This window comes from Eschrichtius robustus, chromosome 10 (assembly GCF_028021215.1).
Source record: "Eschrichtius robustus isolate mEscRob2 chromosome 10, mEscRob2.pri, whole genome shotgun sequence".
Taxonomy (NCBI): Eukaryota; Metazoa; Chordata; class Mammalia; order Artiodactyla; family Eschrichtiidae; genus Eschrichtius; species Eschrichtius robustus.
In genome coordinates, this window is record NC_090833.1 from 34,358,325 (window position 1) to 34,386,251 (window position 27,927).

The 27,927-nt window shown below is 42.6% G+C and overlaps 2 protein-coding genes across 4 annotated transcripts in view; one reads left to right on the forward strand and one right to left on the reverse strand.

Annotated features, from left to right (window-relative positions):
- The first annotated feature begins 5 nt into the window (after nt 1-5).
- Nucleotides 6-26,027, forward strand: TSTD2 (thiosulfate sulfurtransferase like domain containing 2). 3 transcript variants are annotated; one of them, XM_068552237.1, is made up of 10 exons: nt 6-71; nt 3,327-3,539; nt 8,093-8,406; nt 10,758-10,878; nt 15,807-15,932; nt 16,779-16,884; nt 20,077-20,195; nt 20,689-20,847; nt 21,419-21,557; nt 23,272-26,027. In XM_068552237.1, exons 2-10 carry the CDS (start codon nt 3,375-3,377, stop codon nt 23,607-23,609), a joined length of 1,587 nt encoding a protein of 528 aa, XP_068408338.1. In that variant the 5' UTR covers nt 6-71; nt 3,327-3,374; the 3' UTR covers nt 23,610-26,027. The 3 variants fall into 3 exon arrangements, with proteins under 3 accessions (XP_068408338.1, XP_068408337.1, XP_068408339.1); XM_068552236.1 differs by having other exon boundaries at nt 20-202; XM_068552238.1 differs by lacking the exon at nt 3,327-3,539 and having other exon boundaries at nt 30-71.
- TMOD1 (tropomodulin 1) overlaps nt 25,976-27,927 on the reverse strand; it is a 77,352-nt gene continuing 75,400 nt past the window's right edge. The window contains exon 10 of the mRNA XM_068552239.1: nt 25,976-26,476. Coding sequence (XP_068408340.1) covers nt 26,412-26,476 — 65 coding nt within the window. The 3' untranslated portion in view covers nt 25,976-26,411. The remainder of the gene's footprint in view (nt 26,477-27,927) is intronic.

Genomic DNA, 27,927 nt, shown 5'->3' on the forward strand with positions numbered 1-27,927 from the left:
ACCCTCCCACTGGGCCTCTCGGAGGTTTTCCCGGCGGCCCTTTCGCTAACGGCCTAGACTTCCGGAGTGAGGTGAGGCGCCCGGCGTTCCTTCCTACGTAAACACAGGCTGGGGCTGGAGGTGCGAGGGCAGTGAGCGGTGACAGTTGCTAGGCGGAGACCTTTCCGTGAAGAAGGATTTGAGAAAGGATCTGGACAGGCGGGTACGTGCTCATCTTTCTCCCACTTCCGGGCCTTTGCCGGCTTGGGAAAGCTGGGCGGAGAGATTGGGCCAGGCCCGGCGCGCGGGGTGGGGCCCGGGTGGGAGGCGGCGCCGCTCTAGCCGGCCCGGGGAACAGAAAGACCCTCCCTAGTGTGAGCTTGCTACTCCGGGGCTACCCTCTGGCCGTCATCTGATCTCTCGCGCCTCCTAGTTGTTTAGGAAGGAACGGGTGATTGCTTTAGTAATATTTTCAGTAGTCATTGGATACCTGCATACGTGTATGTGAATATCTCCCGCCCTGACATCTCCGATGAGCGCCACAGCTGCTTATCTAACTGCCTTGTCCATGGCCATCTGAAATTTCACACGTCTGAAATGGAACTTACTCTCTCCTGGCCTTATTCCTCCTTCCGTCTTACCCATTTCAGTAAATGGCACCATCCATTCTATTGCTTAATCCAAAAATGTAGGTAGGAGTCATTCTTGGGTCCTTTTCCTTCACTTCCTACGGAACAATCTATCGGTAGACCCTGCCGACTCTACTTTCCGGACTTATCCAGAAGCAGATCAAGTTATTCCTTTGTTTACAGCTTTGTGGCAAAAAAACTCCGTAACCTCTCCTACAGGGTTCTACTCTCTCATCACTGTATTCCAGCCCCTCTGACTTTCTTTGTGTACGTCCAGTAAGTCAAGCTCGTTCCCACTTGAGGAATTTATACTCATTATTTCCTTTGTCTTAATATCTCTGCTCCTAAGTCTGCATGGATGGCTCCTTGTCATTTAGGTCTCAGCTCAAACATCAGGCCCTTGGTGAAGGCTTCCCTGGCCACCAATCACTCTTTATTTAATTTGACAAATATGTTATATTTATTGTGTGCCAGGCAGTGTTCTAGATGCTGAGGATGCAGAGGTGAACAAAGGAAAACCCCTGCTTTCTCAGTGCTGATGACCCACTCAGGAACCAGCAAACAGTGCAATCAGAGGTAGTGAGCAAAAGTGGGAGAAGATAATATTAGGGAGGTGGTGGAAGGGGCTTTGTAAGGACCTTGGACTTTATCCTAGTACATTCAGAAGCCTTTGGAGGGCGATCTGACTTATTTTTTAATAGTTACCTCTGTGGCTTCTACAGGAGCAGGGCAGTTAGGCAACTGCAGTAATTCAGTCCAGAAATGATGGCTTGAATGAGGTTGGTAGTGAAGATGGTACAGTGTGGTCTGATGTCATTGTATTTCAAAAGCAGAGTTGATAGGCTTTTCAATAGTCTGAAAGAGTAAGGAGATGAGAATCCCAAAGTTTTTTTGTCTGAGTAACAGGAAGAATGGAATTGTTGTTTACTGAGGTAAGGAAGACTGAGGAAGAGCAAGTTAAGAGTTTGGTTTTAACAGTTGCATTTGAACAGCCTCCTAGCCTTCCAGCTGAAGCTATCCAGTAGACATTGGTTATGTGAATTTGGAGTTCAGGGGAGAGGCCTGGCCTGGAGATACAAATTTGGAGTCATTTAGCGTATAGTGTTCTAAACATAAAATTTCCTTTATGATTGTTTCCCTTTTTAATTTTTTCATGGAAGCTTCAAACATTTACAGAAGTAGAGGAATTTATATAATGAACCCCCATGGACTTTATCAACCAGCTTCAGCAATTACCAACTAATGTCCCATCTACTTTTACCTATATTATCTCCCCTTGCCCAATTATTCTGAAGTAAATATAGTTTATAAGACCCTGGGACTAGATGAAGATCACCTCAAAGGTGAGTGTAGATAGAGTGATTGAACATTTAGAGGTTGGGATGATAAGGAGGATCCGCAACAAAGAAAACTGAGAAGCAGTAGCTCTTATCACTGATATTTTCATGTTTTTTTGTTTACGTAGTGTCTCTTCTCTTACTATAACATAAGCTCCAAGTTAACAAGGACCTTAACAGTTTCATTAAGACCTGCATCCGCATCACTATTTTATCTGTCAGGCACATAGCAAAGTCCCCACAAATAATAATTAAGAATATATAAATAAGTTAAAGTGAGAACTGAAAGAGGGTTTAGAGTGAGGGGAGGTCATTTTGGGGTGGTGTGAAAGGCATGTGTGGAGACCCTGAGGCAAGAGAGAGCAGGGCTCGTTTGCGGAACTAGGGGAAGTCCAGCATGGCCAGAATAGGATACATGAGGGAGAGTGTTGTCTTAGATGAGCCTAGAGTGGTAGGGGAACTATGTATGTGTCAAAGGCTACATAGTCCTTTCCAGTCCTCACTATAGTCCTGCAAGGTAGATACTGTCATCTCCATTTTACACATTTGGGAATTAGAACTCAGAAAAGTTAAATATCCTGCCCAGGTTCACACACTTGCACCCAGCTGCACCACAATCCGAAGCCCACGCTTTCCCCAGTCTTTCATGTTCTTCACATTTGTCACTTGTAACATTTGCTTTACAAAAAAAACAACATGTTGGTTGTACTGTGTCCATTTTGACAAGATTTGGCCACAGTAGCAGTTTGTATATTTCTTCTGGCTCAGTAAAATGAGGCTCTTTTGGTAGTTATTTCTTCTAAGGAAGGGAATTTGCGCAGCTCAAAAATTAGGGGACAAAAAAGAACAAAGCATTTATAATTGAAGGTACTAACAGGCAGCTTGCTTGATTTTGGTTGCACCTGGTGCTTTTTTGGTATCTTTTTCCCTAAATGTTTGCATGGCTTGCCCTCTAATTCAGGTTTCTGCTGAAATGCTACCGCCTCAGAAAGACTTTACCTACCCTCTGAGTTTTAACGAACCCCTTGGTGACTCTGTCTCCTTACTTTGCTTAGTTGTCATCATAGCCCTTTTTACCATCTATTTTTTAAAAACAATTTATTCATTTGTTTACCTTCTCTCTCTCCCCACTGGAAAGTGAGGTCTAAGAAGGCACAGACTTTTTCTGTTTCATTCACTGCTATATCTCCAGGGCCTCGAACAGTGCTGGGCATAGAATTGGTGCTAAATAAATATTTCTTGGATGAACGAGTAAATGAATGGATGGATAGCTTGAGCTACTTGGGCCCATGCTCATTTGCATGATTGATTAGCTTCAAGTTTACTTCAAGTGGTAATCAAAGACTTGGACGTTGTTGTTTTTCCCTTGCTTACTTCCTAGGAGATAGTTAACTGAAAGGAGTCTGCCTCACTGCTGGAACCAAACCAGATGCCTTCTTCCACTTCACCAGACCAAGGAGATGACCTGGAGGCCTGTGTTTTAAGGTTTTCAGACCTGGATTTGAAAGACACAAGTCTTATCAATCCCAGTAGCAGTATCAAAGCAGAGTTAGATGTCAGTACAAAGAAGAAATACTCATTTGCAAAGAAAAAGGTAAAATTGCTGTTGATCTTTCAGGATCATGTAGGTATAGTTAATGTAGATATACCTAGAAGTAGCTCATCAAGGTTTTCCTCCAGGGAGTGGAGGGCTAGTGAGACACTAGACTGATGCCATGTTCAAGGTAAGGTCTAGTCAGAGCCATTAGCCAGTAATGTTAGTTCAGTGCCAAGCAAAGGAGAATCATAGGCAAGGTGTGGCTCTGGAACACTTATTTATGGTGGAGTACTTGAGGACAGATGCTAGACAGATGGGCTGGATTCCTTTTCCCACCTAGGGTTATGGGAAGAATCCCAGGAACCCAGGAAACCTAGTCATAAGGAGAACAGACAGACATTAGGGCAACTGCTGTCTAAGACTCCTGATCCGGTCCAGCTGGCAGGGCTCCGTTGGTTGGGAGAAGGAACAGAGCAGCCCAGAATGCTGCAGGCTTACTGAGGATTGGGTTACAGGGGTGGTATGGATGCTATTCTTCTATGCCATTTATTCTTTTTTTAGGGATCATTGACTAAACCCTCTACCTGCTGAAGCTCAAAGGAAAATGACTTGACTGAGGAAGTGCAATTGAGACTTAGTTTTCTTACCTCCAATCTGTTGTCCCTCTTCTGCAAAATCACCTTATATTGGCTCCATGTCAATGAAGAATAGATGTCTCTGCTTATAACTTCCTATCTACCACCCTTCTGCCCTCATCTCACACAGATTTCCTTGAAAATGAAACCCAAAGGGTACAGAAAGTTTTTTTTAAGTTACTTTGCAATAATTTCAAACTTATAGAAAGGTTGCCAGAATTGTACAGAGGACCCCCATCTCCCCTCTGCCCAGCAGCTCCATTCATGTTTCATCAGTTGCCTCAAATGGCTTTTACAGATCCACTCTAAGGTCACATGTTACCTGTAGTTGTTATGTCTCATAAGTGTTCAATCTGGACCACTTTCTCATTTTTTTCCCTGAAATCATGACTGTCACATTTTTGAAGATTACAGATGAGTTATGGTGTAGAACATCTCATGATTTTCACTCATGTTTCCTTGTGATTAGATTCAAGTTATGGCTTTTTTAATAAGACTGCTGCACAAGAGATGCTGTGTTCATCTGGCTGCGTTCTGTCATGCAGTCAGTGCCAATTTGTCCCATTACTGGCAATGTTAATTTTGAGTACTTGATTAAGGAAGTGCCTGTCAGATTTCTTTGCTATAAAATTATTTTTTCCCTTTTAATTATTCAGTATTTGGGGGGAAATACTTTGAGACTATGTAAATAGCCTGTTCCTCAGCCAAATTTCATCTACTAGTTTTAGATCCATTGATGTTTCTTTGCTGAATTATTACTGTGATGGTTTCTAAATGGTGATTTTCTAATTGCTTCATTCCTTCTAGATTTCTTACTTGGCATTCTTCTGTAAGGAAGAGCTTTCTTTCCTCCCAGTTTATTTGTATCAGTGTGTATTCAAGAATTCTGTTTTATTCAGTGGGCTATAATCCATTACTATAATTATTTATTTTGATGTTCAGATTATCTCAGATTTGGCTGAGAGCCCCTTCAAGCTAGTATCTATGTCTTTTTGACTTGCCCTCATCATTCTTTGAGCATTTCCTTACTTTCTAATTCAACAAGATGTTTCAGGGTCATCTAGTATTTTCCCTGTCTCATCCCTGGAGTCAGACATTTCTTCAAGGAGACCTGGTTCTTTCTAGTGGAGAATTGTCAAAAACCAAAACCTGGGGGCTAGGTGAGCGCATTGCTTCTAAGGTGTTGCTTCTCCCAGGACCTCTGGTGGACGGAGCTAGGAATATATATAGATGAAGACACATACATCCATATGTATCATACACATACTTTTATATTTACTTTTATATCAGTGTAAATCAAATGAGTTCGTACCATTACTTTCAGTTCCATTCCAACATCACAAGGTTTATTCTCTCTCCAGTTTTTTTTTTTGGCTGCGCTGTGCAGCTTGCAGGATCTTAGTTCCCTAACCAGGGACTGAACCCATGCCCTCGGCAGTGAAAGCGTGGAGTCCTAACCACTGGACTGCCAGGGAACTCCCTCTCTCTCCTTTTCATATTGGTGGAGAACCTAGCTCCATTTAGTCCCAATATATTGACTTACTTGCTTATTCCCTGTATGCAGTCTTCCCACTCTGCCAAGCTGCCTCCTCCACCAGGGCCTGCCTTCCCCACGCAGGCCTCACCCACCTCTGGCCTGCATCTCTCTGTCTCTTTTTTTCTTTAGAGAAGTTATTTGTCTGTCTCTCTTTTTAAAAAAATTTATTTATTTTATTTTTGGCTGCGTTGGGTCTTCGCTGCTGTGCACGCGCTTTCCCTAGTTTCAGCGAGCAGGGGCTACTCTTCGTTGCGGTGCACGGGCTTCTCACTGCGGCGGCTTCTCTTGTTGCGGAGCACGGGCTCTAGGCACGTGGGCTTCAGTAGTTGTGGCACGGGGGGCTCATTAGTTGTGTCTCGCGGGCTCTAGAGCGCAGGCTCAGTATTTGTGGCGCACGGGCTTAGTTGCTCTGCGGCATGTGGGATCATCCCGGACCAGGGCTTGAACCCGTGTCCCCTGCATTGGCAGGCGGATTCTTAACCGCTGCGCCACCAGGGAAGCCCTGGCCTGCATCTCTCTTGAACAGACCCCACACGGGCCCTAGCTGCTGCTGGATCCTCAATACTTTGTTCACGAGGCCCTAAAAGACCAGCGGCAGGCCACATTTACACTGGGCCTCCCATCTTGCTCAGGCCTGCCTGCTGGCATTTTGACGAAGGAGGAAAGAAGGAAAAAATTCCGATTTTATATAGTATTTCTTTAAGGACCATGACTTTTTGAGGCCTCGATGATAATGAGGCCTTGGATGCATACACCTTAGTTCTAAGTATAATACAAAGAAACACTTAAGTTGACATACACACCATCTCTCTTTCTCTTTTTTGCCTCTACAGAAGGATTAACTGCAGGAGAGGCTAAAAAATGCCCTCCAGTGTAATTGCAGACGACCCCATCCTGCTTCAGTCTGGGACAGTCCAGACATGGTTGTGTACAGACTGAGAAAGGTCCAAAAGTGATGTTCCATATCTATAATTGTCATTCTTCAGAGTGCCCAGTTTTGGGTGCTGTACTATAGTCTTCAGATGCATTAAGAGAATTGTTTAAAATATATATAGATACATACATATATGTAAAATACCTTTCTTTCCATTTTTTTCAGCCTTGAAAAAAGGCTGATAATCATAGATGTCATTTAACTTCCATTTATACATCAAAAAACACCATAAACAAAGTTGGAAAATGAATGACAAGCTGGGAAACAAATTTGGGTAACTATGATCAACAAACGGTCACTAAAACCACTTACAAATCAGTGAGAAGATAAGATAAATGCCACAGTAGAAAAATAGGCATCAGATATTAACAGGTAAGCTAGAAAAGAACATCGAATCAATATGAAAAAATATTCAACCTTAAATCAAAGATACACAAGTAAAAACAGGATATTTCTTCTGCCTTTTATTTGGGTCAATATTAAAAATATTGACAAAAATTAAATACTGATAAAAATGCTGTGGATAAAATGAACCCCCATGCATTGCTGGTGAGTGTATAAATTGGTATGATTTTCCAGGTAGTCACTATTTCTCACAGTTTAAAATTTTATGCTTCTTCACCTCCAAAACTTTCTTCTTAATAGTTATTCTAAGTAGATGGTTAAAGACGTATAGAAAGATGTGTGCATGGCATGTTCGTTCACCCATTGCTTATAACTGCAAATATTGGAAACAAAAAAAGCTTGCTCATTTAGAATTGGTTAAAAGAGTTATGGTGCATCCATAATTTTCTCTTCTGTTTAAATTTTTTTTAACAATTAGCCTAAATCCTCTTTATACAAATCAAAACATTTTGGTAGTCTTTCCAGTCTTTTTCTTTTTTTTTTTTTTTTTTTTTTTAATTTATTTATTTATCTATTTTTGGGTGTGTTGGGTCTTCGTTTCTGTGCGAGGGCTTTCTCCAGTTGCGGCGAGCGGGGGCCACTCTTCATCGCGGTGCGCGGGCCTCTCACCGTCACGGCCTCTCTTGCTGCGGGGCACAAGCTCCAGATGCGCAGGCTCAGTAGTTGTGGCTCACGGGCCTAGTTGCTCCGCGGCATGTGGGATCTTCCCAGACCGGGCCTCGAACCCGTGTCCCCTGCACTGGCAGGCACAGTCTCAACCACTGCGCCACCAGGGAAGCCCCAGTCTTTTTCAATGTACTTTTTAATGTAGTTAAGATTACATTGTATAAGCAAATTTTATCCAGTTTTTTTCATTTAATATTATATTTTCCCATGTAATTTAAAACTGGCTGCTTAATATTTCATAGTAAGTATATTCCATAATTTCCTTGACCATTTCCTTTTTGGAGGAAGTTCAGTCTCTCAGGAAGTTCTTCTATAGAACAGTAGGACGTAAAACTAGAAATCCCTGTGGAAAGATAAGGGATTTCACGAGACTTTCATTCTAGCCTGAAACCTAAGGTTATTTAACAGTGACATATTTGAAATTTAATTGCAGGCATTTGCCCTTTTTGTCAAAACTAAAGAACTTCCAGCACCTCCTTCTGAGTATAAAGAAAAATGGTGGAAATGCTGTCAGCAACTATTCACAGACCAGACCAGCATCCACAGACATGTGGCAACACAACATGCTGATGAGATTTACCATGAGACTGCTTCTGTTTTAAAGCAGCTGACTGTGACATCGAGCACCTCAAAGACTCTTAAGCCTGCAGACAAAAGAAATCCTTTCAAAGAAGACCTTACCCATAACCATGAAGTGTCTGCTTGGCTCCCTGATATAAGTTGCTTTAGCCCTGATGAGCTGATAAGGTAAGAATTTCATTCTGTACCTTTCGTTTAATTTAAAAAATGTTTTTCCAGTCACAGTGAGATACCACCCATCCACTAAAATGGCAAATCCGTAAGGCACAGAATTTCTCTACTGCCTAAACTAGGCCGATAAACATGTTCTATGTATAATAGAAGACCATAGCCTATGCGGTAGCATATACCCGCACAGCTGACAGTGTTCTCCGGGTTTCTTGGAAGCCATCCTACATCTTATCTTCTCTAGGCAGAGGTAAAGAACAGAAAATTGTATTTTTTTCAAAGAGAAATCAGAAGGCCCAGAAATGTTAATGATTCCTGTACCCTGAATAATGTCAGAACTTAAAAAGGGGTTTTTGTTGCCAAATGTGGTTTTCTGAGCTGGATATGTTTTAGAAAGTATGTTAAGTTTTATTTTATTTTATTATTATTTTTTTTAAATTTATCTTTGGCTGTGTTGGGTCTTTGTTGCTGCACACGGGCTTTCTCTCTAGTTGCGGTGAGCGGGGGCTACTCTTCGTTGCAGTGCACGGGCTTCTCACTGCGCTGGCTTCTCTTGTTGCGGAGCATGGGCTCTAGGTATATGGGCTTCAGTAGTTGCAGCATGCGGGCTCAGTAGTTGCGGTGCGCAGGCTGTAGGGCGCAGGCTCAGTAGTTGTGGCGCCTCTGGGATTAGTTGCTCCGCGGCATGTGGGATCTTCCCGGACCAGGGCTTGAGCCCGTGTCCCCTGCATTGGCAGGTGGATTCTTAACCACTGCGCCACCAGGGAAGTCCCTATGTTAAGTTTTAGAACTGAGGCATAGGATTAGAAGTTTAAATCCGCCTTTGAAAACCTCACCAAATCATAATATTACATAATTCTAGAGGACAGATTTCTGATTTTAAGCAATTCCTAAACTATTTGGTGAATAGAAAATGCCCAAATTTGATACATTTTTGTCACCTGTGTTATGCCAGTTCCCTTTGTTTATCAGAAAGAGGAAGAGAAAGTTAGAAACAGAATTGAACTTGGAGTCAGACTTGAGCTAGTCACTAAAATTCTTTGTACCTTTATGTTCTCGCCTCTAAAACTGGAATAATAACGCCTGCTCTGCCTACCTCACAGAATTGCTATATGAATTATATCAAATGATGATGGTAAGAGCACTTGTGAACTATAAAGTGCTATACAAATGTGGTCTCTTCATTTCTGTATGGCCCTGCTTTTTAGTTAGAAAGACAAAGAAAAGGATACATGAAACATTTAGCAGATGGTACAAGACAGGCTATATAATTATCACTTACAGTTGTATGGCTCAGACAGTAATTCATTACAGGAATTTAGAGAAAGGAAAATAGATAGGCTCTGAAATAGATAAGCAGGTTTCGGAGACTAGGCCCTGAAATATGAAGAGGGCACTGATGAGACAGTCACAGATACCAGAGCTGGATGGGACCTTAATTATCATCTGTTATATCATTCTCTAAAATATGTCTGTACAACACTAGCTCTGGAGGATGCTATCAGGTGTTGAAAAGAGATGCTAAAGACAATTAAGTTTGGGAAGCATTAGGTTAAAATGTTCTTTTTTGCAGGACTGCCCAGAGCCTTCAATAGATGAGGGGCTTTCACTGTGACTCTCAAAGGGGACATACTATCTGCAGGATTTCTCAGACATGTGATTTCATAGAACAGCTTCAGAGCACACTTTGAGAAATGCAGTTTATTTCAGTCCTCCAGTTTTACAGATGAGGAAATCAAGGCTCAGGGATGATAAGACACCCGCCCAGGTCCCATAACTAGTTAGTTTAAGTCAGCACAGTGCAGTAGAAAGAGTATGGGTTCTAGTGTCAGAAGACTGGTGTTCCAGTCCTGACTGTCACTTTGTAGCTGTCTCACCTGGGATGAATTGGGCTCAGTTTATTCGGCTATAAAATGGGGATGCTAATAACCTGTCTCATGGGTAACAGGATTACATGAAAAAATGGAAGTGAAACCTTTCTGTACAGAGAGAGATTAAAAACAGATACTGCCTTGTGTTAGAGTATAAGCCAGAATGGATTCAAATTTCCAGCTGTCTTGTGAAAAGGGGTTATTAATACCTATCTCATGGATATGATGATTAAACAAGGAAATCAAAGTAAGCTCACTTTTTATAAAGGAAGGAGTTCAGTGCAGGTATTGTCTTCTTTAGAGGAAATACAGACAGGAGTTGCTTCTCATGTCAGGAGGAGAATGATAGTTAGGAGCAAAGGCAGGCATGAGTTGCTCCATTAGGCCTTTCTTCTGATTCTGCCTGGGTATACTTATGAATTGTGTCTTCCTTATGCCAGTGACTGAAATGCTTTTTCCCCTGTGGTTTTCTTTTTACAGTGGCCAGGGCAATGGTGAAGGGGAGGTGCTACTTTATTACTGCTACTGTGACCTGGAGGATCCTGATTGGATCTGTGCCTGGCAGACAGCTCTGTGTCAGCACCTGCACCTCACAGGCAAGGTAACACCTTCTCCCACACCCTATCCTTCACTGGACTCATCTTGCCTCCAACTTAGTTTGCAGAGGCTGTGCTTGAAGGATTCACCAGTTGGGTTCTTAGAAATTAGCAAATTCCTGCTAGGCATTTAAGTGGAATACTAAACAGCTATTAACATGATGTTTTCTGTTGGTGGGAATGTAAGTTGGTACAGCCACTATGGAAAACAGTATGGAGGTTCCTCAGAAAGTTAAAAATAGAGCTACCATAGGATCCTGCAGTCCTACTCCTGGGCATATATCCAGACAAAACTCTAATCCAAAAAGATACATGCACCCTGATGTTCATAGCAGCACTGTTCACAATAGCCAAGACATGGAAACAACCTAAATGTCCATCAGCAGATGAATGGATAAAGAAAAGGTGGTACATATATACAAAGGAATACTACTCAGTCATAAAAAAGAACGAAATAATGCCACTTGCAGCAATGTGGATGCAACTAGAGATTATCATACTAAGTGAAGTAAGTCAGAAAGACAAATACCGTATTTCATTTATGTGTGGAATCTAAATATGACACAGCTGAACCTATCTACAAAACAGAAACAGACTCACAGACATAGAGAACAGACGTGGTTGCCAACGGGGAGGGGATTGGGGGAGGCATGGAGTGGGAGTTTGGGGTTAGCAGATGTAAGCTATTATATATGGAATGGATAAACAGTAACGTTCTGTATAACACAGAGAACTATAATCAGTATCCTATGATAAACCATAATGGAAAAAAATATTTAAAAAATGAATGTATATATATGTATAACTGAATCACTTTGCTGTACAGCAGAAATTAACACAACATTGTAAATCAACTATACTTCAATTTTTTAAAAAATGGTGTTTTATAAGACTACATAAAGGCATAGACCAGGGATCAGCAAACTTTTTCTTAAAGAGCCATATGGTAAATATTTTAGGCTTTGCACAAAAGCTGCTCAAACTTGGTGTCGCAATATGAAAACAACCGTAAACAATATGTAAAAGAACAGATATGGCCATATTCCAGTAAAACCTATGTAAAAGCAGGCATAACTTGCTGACCCCTTGCATGGGGAAATGTTCTTAATATATTAACTGGAAAAACATTTTATAGAACTGTACATATAGGTGTGATATCAAGTTGCTTCCTAATTTTCTTAGAACATGTCAGTCTTTTGCCATTTTGTGGTTTTGACATTTGCTGTTTCCTTTCCCTCTTGAATGTTTTTTCCCCTAGATCTTCACATGGCTTGTTCCTCACTTCAGATCTCCCCTCAAACGTTATCTCCTGAGAATTCTAATCTGTCTCTCTCCAAATCTCATCACTTTCTATTCCCTTCTGCTCAAAGAATTTCAAAAAGTTTACTACTATTGGAGAGTACAATCTTTGCTTAATTTGTTATAATCTATCTCCCTTGTAGAATATAAGCTTCATGAGTACGGAACTTTGTTAATCAATTGATATATTGTCAGTGCTAGAACAGGGCTTAGCACATAGCAGACAGTAAATATTTGGAGAATGTTGAGTAAAAGGATGAATGTATGTTTGTAACAAAACCACAAGCTTGTGTGTAAAAAGATGGAGAGTGGTAAATATCAAAATGTTAGTTGTGATTATCTCTATGTGATAGGACTATGGATTTTTTTTTTCAAATCCTCGATGATTACATATATATATATACACACACACACACACATATGTGTATATATGTATTTTAAAATTTTAAATCAAAAGGAAGTGAACTAGATTCCCTCTGAGATCATCTCTGGTTATGACGCTGTACTGTCTTAGGCCTAATGTTTCCCACACATGTCCTAGGTTTTAATTCCCTAAGGCAATTATTTGATCAGTCAGTGATATTTTTCACACCCATGTTGTTTTATAGATAGCGACTGAAAGCTTCTTTTACCTCATTCAGTCCATCACCAAGTCCTGCCATTTCTGCCTCAAAATATCCTTTGATTCCGTTCACTCTGTCTTCCACCACCTTAAACCAAGCCCCACCCTCTCTTACCTAGTTCATTTCAGCAGCTTCCAGACTACTCTCCATTCTTCCATCCTTGCCCACACTTAATCATTTTCCACACAGCAGCCAGAATGATCTTAAAAGGTAAATGAAATCATCTCCCTCCCTCCCTCCTCACAGTCTTTCAGTAGCTATCCAGTGCATTTAGAGTAAAACCCAAATCCTTAACGTGCCCTTAGTTTCCTGCATTATTTGGCCCCTTCCACCTTTTCCACTTATCTGATACCATTCTTTACTCCTTACACTCCAGCAAAATAGCCTTTCAGTTTCTTGGAGCCCACAAAGTTTTTTTGGTGCCTTTGGGCCTTTTTATAAGAAAATTCTCTTCAAGGAACTCTCCCACACCCACTCGGGTTCTCCTATCTAATTTTTAATCAATCTTCAGCTCTCAATTTTAATGACACTTCCTCAAAGACATCTTTCCTGACCTTTCATCTAAATTCAGTTTTCCACATACACTCTTTCATTGCATCTTGCAGTGATTTTTCATAGCACTTGTCAGTCTGTGACTTTCGTCTGAATATCTGTGACCTACCTTAAGCCTGTAAGCTCCCAAAGGGCAAAAACTATTTATTTTTTAACCACTATGACCCAATTCCTAGCACAATTGCTGGCGCATTGTAAAAAAAAAATTTAGTAAACATTTGTGGCGTATATACGTTTATCACCATCTCTATTTAGAGAACACCTTGAAAGATGGATATTCTCTCACAGTAAACCTGAGCCTACAAAATAGGAAATCAATCTGTTTCCTTGGTTTGGGGCCGATTTTTATTCTTGGCCCAGCCCAAGGGGACCTAGCAGTGAGGGTCTCTACCCACAAGGTGGCAGCACCTGCCTGGATCTTAGGTCTAAATTTTAAGACTTCAGCCAAGTTTTCAAGTTTTGTGTTGGTAGGAGATTTGGCAGAATGTTGGCATTTGTAGGGAAAGAGGAGAACTTGAAAATTCTAGAATTATGGAAAGAAGCTTCTGATCCCTTTGCTATACATTTCTTACTGCCTCAAGAAATTTGGGGGATGTATTAGAGGCTTTAGAAAGGAAAAATTACAAGATTTGGACCCAATAAGATATGGTTTTGAATCCCAGATCTACCACCTACCAACTCTGTGCCCTTGGGCAAGTTACTTGATTTCCTTAAGCTTCTGTTTCCTTTTCTGTCAAATGGGAATTTTGATATCTACTTTCCAGTAGTATAATGTAAAGTTCCTGTCTCATACTAGGTACTCAATAAATGCTAACTATTGCTCTTCATCTCTGAGGTATAAGGCCTTCCTCACCTAGCAGCTACTTTGAAGGTTTCAGTTGAAGAATCCTTCAACAGAAGTTGGAAGTCTAGTGCATGAGTTTAGAGGTTGCTCTGCCTCAGCTATTTAGGGAGTGCCTGTGCTTGTCTTTTATTTGGGTTCTGAGATTAAAATAGCATAGGAAAGGGTCTTCTGACCTACTCAGAAGACAGGTACACAGAAGTATGTACCTCTTCATCATATTTGCCCCCGTCAGAGACAGTTTTAGGGTAGATTTCCTGACCCTTACCCTGGTTCAGCTCTATTTTTCTATGTTGTCCCTTAAAAAAATATGAGTCGGTAATAGGTGCAGTAGTCTGTACAGCAGAGATGGCATATGCTTCCTACTTTCCTCTCCCAGCCCAGAACAGGCTTCAATAGACTGCAGTCCTCTTTCTCAAGGAGACTGGATGTGACTCAGAATGCTCATCATGGAACTCTGGAGAGCCACTACTAGTGAGTTGGCCCTGGCTTGTGAAATGAATCCCATTTATATCCATGCCCTAAAGAATTGAATCAAGTGAGGCAACAAACGAAGTATCTTCTCTAGGCCCTAATAAAAGGGGAGCTTTTAAAATTTTTCAAATTCTAATGCATTGGTAGGTATCATTGCTATATAAATAACAATATATAACAAAGTGGTAACAGTATAGGACCTTGACTTAAATTACATCTCTTTCCAGAGAATACAGTGATATACAGTGTTGCACTTTCTTACTTTTCTCTAGAAAGCTAGCCCTGTCTAGAGATGATCCATCTTTAAACTTATCCAGAGGATTTTGTGGTACCAGAACAAGTAACTTTGCAGGCCCCCCAGAGGATTGCCTCTTAAGGCAGAGGCCTTAACCCAGGCTTTAATGTCCCCTAACCAGTGAAGCATTTCAAAGAGAACAGAGGGTTTGAGAAGCCAAAAAGCCTCAGATTTGGATACACATTCATTTGCTCAGCAAATACATATTAAATGCCTACTGTGTGGCAAGTACTACTCTAGGCACTGATTATGCAACAAAGAACAAAAGAGACACAAGCTCCTCCTGGAATTTGTATTCCAACGGGTGGGTTTGCAGTGGTGGGCTTTACCTCCAACACTGTGCAGAGATGTGCTCTCCTGCATTCCCAGCCCTCAGATGTGTCCTGTGCATTAGGACTTGAGGACAGCAGTTTTTTCATTGTTGATTCTTTTTCATCTGTTTTATCAAGATGAAGAAATTGAGGTTCAGAGAAGAGAATTGATTTTCTCAGGGTCACTTAGCAAGTAAGTGGCAAAGCTGAATCCTGATCCTACATCTGTTGACCTGAATTTAAGTTTTGGCCATTGGACAGCTGGAGCTCCATAGCAAATGGGGCTTTCCAGTTGTTCTATCCATTTCATTCTCTTGTTCAGCACACGTTAACTGAGTACCTCGTCTGAACTATGGGCAGTGTGCCATTTTAGAAAACTACAAGCATCTTGTGTGTGGTAACACTTTGGTGTCCACAGCAATGTTTATGCTTTTCCTGTTAAACTCATTGACACACGTGAACCTGTTCTGCCCTGCAAAGATTTGAACCGAGCTAAGAACAGCCTGCATTCCCTTTCTCTCACCGTCTTGTGTCTCAGGTTCGAATTGCTACAGAAGGAATCAATGGGACAGTGGGTGGAAGCAAATTGGCCACCAGACTCTATGTAGAAGTCATGCTTTCCTGCCCATTGTTTAAGGATTATCTGTGTAAGGACGATTTTAAGGTAAGAGAAATTGAAAATAAAATGGATCGAGAGCCATTTGCTTCTGCTTCAGTGCCTCTTCCCACTCCAGGCTATGAAGAGGATCACTGCAGAGAAGTAAGCAGTGCTGGACAGAACACCCTTTTCTTGCTAGGTCCCGAGGCAGTGCAGGAGAAGGAGCATGCTCATTCCAGTTCGTCCACCACGTCGCCACGTGATCATGGGCCTTGGTCTCCTTTTTTATAGAATAAGGACGTTACAGCTTATACATTCTATAAACTCTCAAGTTTAGCCGTGTTTGTTCATTTGAGAGACCACCTGGCTGTATCAGAGGATCACTACGTGTTTAGTAAACCTGGTGGGATCAGATCAGCACTTCACACCACACAGGGAATAAAGCTATTGCTCTCCCAAGAGAGCTGCTTTGTTGGAGAGACTTTATGCTTTAGCATCATGGGTGATAGAGGTGGTGGGAAATACCTTGCTGGTGTTAGTGCTGGTGATGATGATAGGGAAAGAAAAGGTCGTAGCTCCTGAACAAAAGCTGGGATGTAATCTTACATGTTGAAATTGCTCAGTGGTGTTTCAGTTTTATAGTTAAATGCTTATTGCTATAGAAACACCTTTTCAATTTGACATTTCTGCACATGGTAGATACACAATAAATAAGTGCCAAATATAAGAATTAAATCTGTTGTGTAATAATAGGGTAGCTGAAGTATTAAGAAACCTCAAATTAGGAACAACTGTTTCAGTGGGAAAAGGGAGTTAGAGCGTAGAATGTTCCAGATAATTTAACTGAATAAATATCTTATACCTGGAGATGGGAGAGAAAGACTGTATTCTGTTTTGTTTCTCATTGGCTAGACCAGCAAAGGAGGAGCTTGCTGTTTTCCAGAATTGCGTGTTGGTGTGTTTGAAGAGATTGTGCCCATGGGGATCAGTCCCAGTAAGATCTCCTATAAGAAGCCTGGTATGCTTGCTTTAAGAAGAAACATTTTCCTTTTCTTCATAGGGACAAATCTTAATATAGAGACAAATGTGAAAGCTAGACATGCTCATCAGCGAGAGTTGTGATGAGTTCTCTCTTCAGAATATCTGTGGGTGGCTAACACTTGGGTCATTCAGTGCTTAAACTGGTTCTTCTCTTTGGTGCTCTGGTGATTGGAGACTCACTGCTTAGAATGACTTGGCTTAGTTATTCTTCTTGGTGATGGTTTGGCAAGAAGTTGTTTTCTTTCCAAAGATAACAATTTGGAAAGGGTGTAATTATTACTTGTAAATAGTTCATCAACTGAATAAAACACACAGACTTTTTGCTACAGGAAGCAAGTGGCTTTCAACACCAAAGCAGTTTGTTTGCAAGTGCTCTAGAATGTTCTCTTTGCCCCTCCCTCACGGGTACCGTAGATGGTTGAAAGACATTTGTTTGGCTGGGTTTTTTGGTTTTGTTTTACTTTCTACTATGAAAAAAATTTCAAACATTAAAAAAAATAGAGAAAACAGTACAGTGAACTCCTGTGTACCCCTCCCGCAGCTTCAACAGTTATAAACTCATGGCCAACTTTGATCTATCCCCACCCCCTTCTCCCATCCTGGATCATTTAGAAGAGAATCCCGATGTCATGTCATTTCATTCATAACTATTTTAGTAGACATCTCTAAAAGATAAAGGTTTTTTAAAAAATAAATAATTGTAAAACCATCATCACATCTAAAACATTTTAACAGCAATTTCTTAATGTTATCAAATATCCAGCCAGTGGTTAAAATTCCCAGTTAGCTCATACTTTTTTAAGTTTGTTTCTATCAGGATTCAAGTAAGGTCCACTCATTGTGATTGATCACTATGTCTCCTAAAGTCCCTTTTAACCTAGAGATTCACTTCCATCTTTTATTTTCCCCTGCAGTTTATTTTTTGAAGGAATTAGATCATTTTGCTTATAGCATTTCCCACAATCAGTATAATGCTGATTGCATCTCTGTGGGATGTTCTTCTGTCCTCTGTATTTCCTATGAACTGTAGTTAGATTTATAATAGTGCTGTCTAATAGGAATATAATGTGAGCTACAGGGGAATTTTACATTTTCTAGTAGCCACATTTTAAAAAGTAAAAGGAAACAAGTGAAATTAATTTCAGTAATATACTTTATTTAATGCAATGTAGCCAAAATATTATTTCAACTTGTATCCAGTGTAAAAAATTATTAATGAGATATTTTACTCTTTTTTTGGTATACTAAGTCCTTGAAATCCTGCATCTGTGTCACCCTTATTACAGCACATCTCAAGCCACATTTCAAGTGCCCATTAGCCACATGTGGCTAGTGGCTACCATATTATTTCTTTCTTTTTTTTTTTTAATTTAATTTTATTTGGCCATGCTGTGCAGCATGTGGGGTCTTAGTTCCCTGACCAGGGATCAAACCCTTGTCCCCCGCATAGGGAGCACAGAGTCTTAGCCACTGGACCGCCAGGGAAGTCCCTGTGGCTACCATATTAGATAGCTCATGTCTAGAGACTTGATCAGGTTCAGGTTTGATTGATTTCCTTTTTTCTTTCTTTCCTTTTTTTTTTCCCCAAGTCTACTTCATAGGTAGTATTGTCTCCTTTCATCAGGAAACAGAAAGGTCTGGCTGGCTCTATGTTCATTTTTTAACATGTAAATATTTAAAAAGAAGGCTAAGAGTTAAACCAGAGGGAAATGAGAGTAAGATACAAGCATCCGGGAAAAGAGACTCATGTATGAGGAGAAAAGGGCCAAAAAGGGCCGTGTCTGCTTAGTGTCCCTCCCTTGGCAGGAGGCAGGATGGCCACAAACAGCTCTTCGTTGGCGCTGCAGGACCTTGCTCTGGAGCTTAGGGGAGAGTGGGCTCCAGGCAGTGCTTTGCTGCTTTCATTTGAGCCAAGTTGTTTGGAGGCACTTCTTTTAAGCACTTCATGTGAGTCACTCTCTGGTCAGGCCTCCACAGGGCCAGGAGAGTAGCCACAGTAATAGCAGCAGCAGGAACAGGCTGGGTTCCCTGCAGCTCCCTGTAAGGAGAAGTCTTAACAGATTTCCATGCTTCTCATCACAGTTTTGAACCTCCCTTTCCACCCCACTGTTTTGGTGACTGTGTAATTATGTGACAGTAACTTATATAAAATCTGGCCTTGTTAACATTCTCCCTGCAGTCCTAGGTTGGGCAGGTAGGAATCCAGATTCCTTGGCCGTGCTCTGGGTCTCCAGCCCGATCTGGGTACCCAGCAGTTTCAGGGGGTTGTTGGGATTCACCCCTGAGTGGAGCTGTCAGGCTCTATCATGAGTGGTGACTCAAGGACCAGAGCGCCCCCCCCCCCCCCCCCGTGAGGTATGGTGGCCAAATTCACCAGAAGTTCCTCACAAACTACTGAGATGTCTGGACCCTAAAGATACAGGAGTATTTCTATGCTAGAGAGTAGAGAAGGCAGAGGGCCCCACCAGACAGGTTCTTTCCTTTTAGTCTCCTTGTATGTTACTTATCTTCTTCATCTCCTTTCTCTCCTCCTTCTTCTAGTGTTCCATCCTTTTCTCTCTCTTGCCTTCTTTCTCATATTTCATTCCTGCTGTCAGCCCCTCCCGCCCTTTTCTCTTTTACTCATGCACACAAACTTAGACACATTCTTCTTACTCTTTTGTATTTTTAAAAAACTTATTCCAACTTTGTTCCATAACCATATGCTCACACCTGCCTGTGCCAGGGTTCTTAGCCTTGGACTTGACGTTGGTATAGAACAGTTTATAAAGCCTGTAGTCAAGCATATACATGCCCAGGCTCCTCCATATACAATGACAATAGAACACTGGCCATAACATGGACCGGAAAACCCACATGGCAGTTTATATCCCTTCTGTCTGGCTTTTATTATTGGGTTAGGCCAAGTATGAGGATGCAAAATTCTCTATTTCTAAACTGCCAGGTCTCCACAGTGCTCATCTTAGGAGGAGGGAGAGTGAGGATACATGGAATTACTAAATTCTTTCATTATGATCATCAGATAGTGTCATTTTCAGACGTAACTGTAATTATGAGAGGAAAGGTTTAGGTGGGGAGAAACAAAGCAAATGGAAGTCATCGGGCTGGGCCAGTTGTAACTGGGTTTTGTTTTTGTTTTGTTTTAACTGATTTTTTTGTTTGGTTTTAGGAATCCATTTATCCCCGGGTGAATTTCATAAAGAAGTAGAAAAGTTTCTGTCTCAGGCAAATCAAGAAGAAAGTGATACTATCCTACTGGACTGCAGAAACTTCTACGAAAGCAAAATAGTAAGTAAGAACCAGAACTGAGTTCCCACAGCATAGCATGTTTCTGAAGGGGACGCCGTGCGCCCATCTGTAGCTGAGTCAGTGGCTCTCCTCCCACTATACTAGCAGCATCAGAGAAAACCCAAGACTTCAAACTCAGAATCTGGTGAGAAAGTCTAAGAAAATATGGATTAAAGACATCTTGGCACATAATGGACTTTCTGGCTCCCATATGCCTACCCCTGACACGTGTCAAGGATCTTGTCAAGTTTGCTTTGGGCAGCCTCTCCAGTTCCCCTGAGGTCTCTGGATGGGTGACCCACAGCCCACCAGCCTTGTTTCTAAGTTCCAGGTTTTGAAGTTTGAAAGGCTAGCGTGTGGGATGAAAACAGCAGGGAGCAAGTGCTTCCTTGCCAAGGCAGGGGTGGGGAGTGGTGTTTGATGCAGAAAGCAGCTTTGTTCTTACCAGGTATGTTTTTCTGATCATTTTCTTTCTGCTGCTCCTATATTGTAGGGACGGTTCCAGGGCTGCTTAGCCCCAGACATCAGGAAATTCAGTTACTTCCCTAGCTATGTTGATGAAAATCTAGAACTTTTCAAAGAGAAGAGGGTGCTGATGTATTGCACTGGGGGCATCCGTTGTGAGCGGGGTTCAGCCTACCTCAAAGCCAAGGTGAGTCACCACCCTTAGGGCACTGCAGGCATGGAGGTGAAGAAGGCTCCACCCACAGCGTGTGTGGAACTTTCCAATCCCCACCTTCACTCCCTCTCCCACGCCCAGCCAGCCAGGGATTTATTCTCCCCAGCACAGAGTTTCTAAGTATAAAATCTGAAGTTCTTAAATCTCAAGATGTGAAAAGCACTCAACAATCTTAGCGACTCATCAAGTACAAAAGGGAAAGATTATCTCCCTTTTCCTAATCCTTTTGCTTGATCCTGAGAAGAGCAAATTCAGTAACATTACATGTCCTAACAGGTGTCTTCCTATATTTAGGGAGCAGCAAAAATAGTTGGGCTTCCCAGGATCTAGAGAGTGAAGGCCCTGACTGCTGTCCTCAGCCATCACCCTAGTAGGCAAGATCTGCCAGTTGGTTCCTTGCCCCCTTTGTCAGCAGTTCTTCAGTGTCCCGCAGGGGGAGCCAGGAGCCCCATTTCGGCATTCCTACCACATGCTGCTCCTCTGTGGAGCTTCCTACTGGTCTCTGCTAGTCTCCTCAAATTTCCTCTTGTGTTTCCACACATAGGGAGTGTGCAAGGAAGTGTTCCAGCTCAAGGGTGGCATCCACAAGTACCTGGAGGAGTTTCCTGCTGGTTTTTACAAAGGGAAGTTGTTTGTTTTTGATGAGCGTTACGCCTTATCCTTCAACAGTGACATAGTGTCAGGTAGGTCAGCACAGACTCAGAACCTAAATTCATGATCAGACATACCCTCTGTATTAACCTTCTGGAAGACAGACCAGTACTGATTACTTGAAGAATAAAGCAAGGGAAAAGGAGTACATGGTACCACCATTTCCTAACAGAGTTGGAGATGCAGCAGTGGAGCAGACAGAATTTGGAATGGAAAATAATTTTATCTTTAGTTTCATAACCCCTCAGTAAATATAGTACTTCCTTCAATTACGAATGTAAGCAGCAAATCAGTAGTATTAGATGTACCTGTGACTTTGTTATCACTAGAAATCACAGGATTTTCATATATTACAGCTGCTGTGAATATTTCAAAATAGCATTTATGTTCATCATTGCTTCAAAATGGAAATAGTTATTAGGCTCATCACTAAGTCTTGTTATAGAATGTGTTAATAAGTATTTTACTGTATCCCAGACTTTAAAGAATATTTCGTTATTTTGTATTCTATATAATTGGTTTCCTTTGTGATCCTATGTATTTTATTTTATGCATTGTAAAAACATTTTCCTAAGACAGAATAGTCTTCACTAGACTGTCAAGTAAATTCATGGCACAAGTAAAAGAACCCGTAGCTAGATGGTCTGTGGACACATGTGGTATGCACTTTCGAGTGGTGGGTGGGGCATTCCAAGGCGGGAGCTGAGGCTAGGGCCAAGGCAGGAGGCAGGGGTGGCTACAGGAAGCCTGTGGTGTGACTGTAGTTTGGAGTCCACACTAACATATGGTACCAGATGAGGGCAGTCAGTAAAAGAAGGATGGAAATAATCCTTAAGAAAAATGGATCCTCCCCCGGATGCCGCCATTTTGAACAGGAAAGATCACAGGCAGACAACCCTAGTGGCTGTCAGAATTTTCTAGAACTCCTGTGATCAGGGGCTGAGATTGAATTAACACTCAGATAATGAATAAGGTGGGAGTCTGATTTCCTCTCCCCTTTCTTCTTGATCTTTGTATTCGTTTTAATGGTCATATATTTGTGTCTTATTGGAAGCAACTTCAGATCTCTTATGGAGCTAGATGGAGCAGAAAGGGGAGAGAGAGGGCCCAAAGGTAGCTTAGATAAGCTAGGTAAAGAGACTTGAAGAATGATGTTATCAATGGTGATAGGAGGTCAGCAGGGAAAAGGGGCCGAGAAAGTAGATAATGTGAGTTTTAGGAGTTGTGTGGCCAAGTGTCCCCTGGCAAAAAGCAGGAGAACTTCAGGCCTGGGGAAGAGGAATGTGGACTGCAGAAGCCAAATGTCAATGTGGGATTATCTGTATTCAGGCGTGTTGTCAAAGGGAATGATCTAAAGGAAAAAGACCATTCAACAAAGGGTGGTTGGCCAGCTTTGGACTAGTTAATGAAAGAGAGAAACGTTACTGCCTGTTTTCTAAATGAGAAAAAGAAAAATGGGTCAGTGAATGCTGGAATCAGAAGACAATTCCCAGAAGCAACCTCCCCCCAAAAAGGTGGGGGTGGGGGAACCTTGTCTGTTAGAAGACAGGAGACTTACACTATTTAGAAACCTTCCTCAGACCCAAAAGGACACATTAGATGCTGATGAGCTAAGGGTTATATTTAGGAACTGGAGAATTGTGTCTGCGTGTGCATGTGGTACGTATGTGTGTGTATGTACACGTGTGTCTGTGTACACATGTGTGCTCATGTGTCTTTATAACAAGGCTTTTCTTTCTTCCCCAGAATGTTCATACTGTGGGGCCCCATGGGACCAGTATAAACTGTGCTCCACTCCCCAGTGCCGCCAGCTCGTCTTGACCTGCCCTGCCTGCCAAGGACAAGGATTCACAGCCTGTTGTGTTACGTGTCAAGACAAAGGGAGCAGGCAGGCTGCAAGCCCAGCCCAGAGCAGCTTTAAAGAGGAATGCGAGTGTACAGCCCGACGGCTACGCGCACCCAGGGAGCTCTTACAGCAGGGGCGACTCCCTGCGAGCCCGGAGCCCAGGCCAGGTGATGATGAGGATGGGCCATGCTTACATGAGCGGCCCCATCTGCCTTTCCCCAAGCCTTCACAGAGCTAGGTTTGGGGCGACCATGTATTGGAGAATATTAGGGCTGTTCCAGCAGAGAAACAGGGAACTTTAGTGCTGCCAGAGCCACCATGGCCAACTGGTCACCATGTTGGCCACCTGTCCTTCACAAGAGGAGGGAAAATGGAGTTGGGTGCTGACCTCTTACCGGAGACATTCTGACTCAGAAGATGCTAGAGCACAGAAAAAGGTGAGCTGTGTAGGATCCCAAAGCTGCTGAGGGAGAGAGCCTTGAGCCTGGTGACCAGGTCATGCCCTTTCTGTGCCATGCAGCAGGGCTGGGAGTAGTCATTTTTCTTATCAGCAAACCTGTCTGTCCTGATGGTAGAATGTGAAAGCTGTGGCCCTGGAAGTGGACTCCTCGGAACCAGGCCCCTTAGGTCAATCTGCCGTCCACCCCTACCCTTCTCTCTTCTCTGCTAGCCTCAGAGCACTAGACCAGGATCTGAAAACTATGGCATTTGGCCCACCTCCTTCTGTAAATAAAGTTTTATTGGAATAGCCACACCCATTCATTTACATATGACCTATAGCAGAATTAAGTATTTACAAGAGAGACATTATGGCCTGCAAAATCTGCAGTATTTCCAGGCGTACCTTGGAGATGCTGCGGATTCGATTCCAAACCACCGCAATGAAGTGAGTCACGCGAATTTTTTGGTTTCTTAGTGCATATAAAACCTATGCTTACGTTATACTGTAGTCTATTAAGTGTGCAATAGCATTATGTCTAAAAAAACAATGTGCATAACCTAATTAAAAAATTCTATTGCTAAAAAATGCTAACTATCATCTGACAATGCAGGGTTGCCACAAACCTTCATTTTGTAAAAACCGAAATATCTGCAAAGCACAATAAAACAAGGTGTGCCTGTACTATCTGGCCCTTTACAGAAAAAAACTTGCCACCCCTAGTCTAGACCAACAGCTCCTCCGATGGAGGAGATAGTCTTAAAGATGTGGTCCACCTTCATGTTTCATTGGTTTGATTTCTGTGAGAGGTTTCCTCTGCTTTCCCCAACACCCACACTCTTAGCTCTGAAGTATTCTCTTTGAGAGATTCACATTAGCTTGATGACACTGACCCTTGGGCAGTAGTTTTTAGGTGAACACCTCAGAATACAAGACATGCTGTGTAAGGTTATTCAGCACTGCTGTGGTGGTTTCCCAGCCTGTAGCCAACATGTCAGGCGCATGTCCCTGGCCCACAAGTCCCAAGAAACACATGCACAGCCATTCTTAGACCAACAGATTTAATATTATATTGCAGTTTCCAGTGATGCAGAATACAGCTGCAATTGTGTTTCAAGGAGAAGCTGAGTGGGGCTGGCCGTTCCTGCAGCACGGAGCCACTCCTGGGCCCATCTGCAGCCTCAGTAGACACTCCTCCATAGTGGTGAGGCCCTGGCTCCACCTCTGGTTACCCTGTACTGTCCCATCATTACAGTTCCGTGTGCAAGACTTTTCCTTTTTCGCCAAAAGCCTCTCTGCTCAGTGCTCTGCAGCTTAGTCTGTGCTCGTCAGCTCTTTGGCTTGTCCTTTATCATAAGATTTGCTGAATCACTCACGAAAACTCCCCAAGCAACAGAAATACTAGTTTAACTGGCACCGTGGTATATTAAAAGGCACAAGGGCAGTGTGGCTTAACATTTTTGCTGGATCCTCAGAGATGCACGTGATGTTAAGGGATCCGGCAGAAATGCCAAAATTACATTTTCAGAATAATCATCTTGGGTGGTTTGGCCAGGTTTCCTATTTCTTAAATATCTAGATTTTCTTCACCACTGACCTTTGGAGGCTTAATTTACAGGCATGAGATCAGCGGTGACTTGTCTAAGAAGTGATGCGATAGGTAGTTGAAGTCTGTAAGCATAAGCCATGATGGACTAGAAATTTGTCTCTCTAGTGATGTGCCTCACATAAGGCATTGGCCCACTGTGCAACAGAGAAAGGTGTTTTCAAGTATTTGGCCATAGGTTTTCACATCCATCGTAAGGTTGGCATTTGATAAGGAAAAGATTCTTTCTGACTCCAGTATTAAATTGTAAATAAATCCCAGATGTTCATAAAGAACACCCATGGAAATGTTTGTTGCCTGGAATTGGTTTAAAAAAAAAAAAAGGACGGTTTTTAAAATTTGAGACTTCACCATTGGCTTTTTCTATCATTTCCTCGTAACCAGCTTAAGGAATCTCATGTTCTTTGATTCCTGGCAGAGCTCTGTGGCTTCGGTCTTTTTGTCTTTCTTGGGGGGAAAAAAATTGTATTCTTGATCCAGAAATCAATTTAGCAACTTTAATCTTGAGGTTCTTAAAATTTAAAAGAGGATTAATAAAGAATGATGACATGTTCTGTTTGCTAAAGAGCTAAGATCAAATTTGTAATAAAATATTTTATAATGCTTTTAAACCACGTGGAAGAGGGTGCTGTTTTGTTCATGTTACACATTTTAAATATACCTGAAACACCACACAGCAAGGTCACCGAAACTGGGCTCCTGGGGTTAAGTCACTGCTGCTCTAACATTGTCTTCAGTAAGGTCTGCCAGTTCGGGGGCTTTTTAGTTTTTAAATAATAACCGGACTGAACTTCTGTGACTAAAGAAAAACTTCACATTCACCATAGTTTATAAAATTTTCAACTACAACCACTAGCGAACCTACCACCTTAGTGCGTAAAGAACTGAACCACAACAGGGTTTGTGCCGGCATTCTGCCTTCGGGTTTCCACTGCAGAGCACAGCCTATCAGTAGAACACGTCCAGTTCAAAGGCGTGGTCGGCACCCGCACACACTAGACGCCACTCCGGCACTTGGGAATGATGGGCCCGGTCAAGTCGGCCAGCCTCCTCTTCCTCACTGGAAAGGAATGGAGATGAGACGTGAGCCAGCTGTCCCTGTGCACCCGAACCACCACCGTGGCTCTGAGAGCGCCGGGAAGCTTCTTGACAACTTTGCTCAGCAAACTCTGATGTCTGGTGTTTTTAAAGGACAGCTTGTGAGCCTTCACTGAGAGGAGGGTCTGTAGTGGTGTAGATTCGTTCATAAAGTACTTCTAAATCGCTGGCCATACAGGTATAAAACCCACTTTATCCAACTTGGCTGTTGTCCTTTGTGTACAGAGGCCCCGTGGCTGCAGATCCTCGCTCCGGTCAGATAAGATTTAAGTTCAGTCGATCTTAATGAGATCTTAACCTGCTGGAAACATTTCCCCCAACTCTTCCTCAAAGCTCTTGGTCTGCCTGTGTAAACAACAGTGCCTGCCCTGAAGATTACCCTGTATTATCTGTGTCCCCTTATGGTCAACCTTGACATTTTCCCAGGGGCAAGACAATATAAGCCCAAACACTGTTCGCATAACAAAGTAGGTAAATGTAAAGCATTAGCCAGGGGGTTGCAGGCTGGGGTCATTAGCTGACAGGATGGCGTGGATGATTGGAGGGGTGGGTAGGGTTCCCTTTGTTACAGCAAAGGGAGAGGGTTCGAAACAAATTATAGTGTCTGCAGACGAAAACCAAGCAGCAAGCTAGATCAGCCACAAGAGAAAGGTCGGTCAAAGACTGTAGAGCCAGTAGGTGGCAGTCAAGGGGGCTGCCGGTGTGGCAGAGACAGGAAGCTATTGCGAGAGGAAAAAAGTCTGTCTATACTTAGATGTCTTCCAGTTCCTGAGCTGAGCAGGCAGACCTCAGATGGATGCTTACGGGCTGCAACAAGAACCGAACTGAGGCTAGGAGCTGCTGTGGAGGGGCGCAGGGGCACACAGGCTGCCCAGTCTGGGGCCTAGAGTTTAGCCTTTGCCTGAGCTCCTCCCCTCCCCTCCACCCACCTCGAAAGAACAATGAATGCAAATCAGTGGGCAGTCTCCTGGAGAGAAGACAGTGTGTCTGGCCAGATTTCTGGAGACCATCAGAATGTCCAACAGCTTGGGGGAAGATGGGGGGGAACAAAAACCAAAGCCCAAAGAGCAGAAGTTTGCCCAGAGTGACCAGAGGGTTTACATGAGCCAGGCTTGACAGCATCTCCACGTTAGCTGAACAAGCATTACACCCCTTTTGCACTCAAGCCCTCATTGGAGCCCCTCTGACAGTTCTGGGGTGTCAGTGTTGTCACCATTGCCATGTTATGGATGAGGAAAGTATGGCAGGGAACAAAATGATAAAGCCGGTACCAGACGGAACCAAGGCTTGTGATTCATCTGGAGCCTCGGTCCAGCGCCTCCCTCAGTACAATCCGGCCCTGTCTATGTAGGCTTTACATACCCACATCTCATCTGGTTCTCACAAGGAGGACTAGCTCCTTTCCCCTGGAGA

Excerpts from the sequence above, each read along its gene's own strand:
- TSTD2 (XM_068552237.1), top strand. The coding sequence starts at position 3,375 with ATGCCTTCTTCCACTTCACCAGACCAAGGAGATGACCTGGAGGCCTGT. Across the intron at positions 8,407-10,757 it reads AGCCCTGATGAGCTGATAAG|TGGCCAGGGCAATGGTGAAG; the intron begins GTAAGAATTTCA and ends TTCTTTTTACAG. Across the intron at positions 16,885-20,076 it reads GATCTCCTATAAGAAGCCTG|GAATCCATTTATCCCCGGGT; the intron begins GTATGCTTGCTT and ends GTTTGGTTTTAG.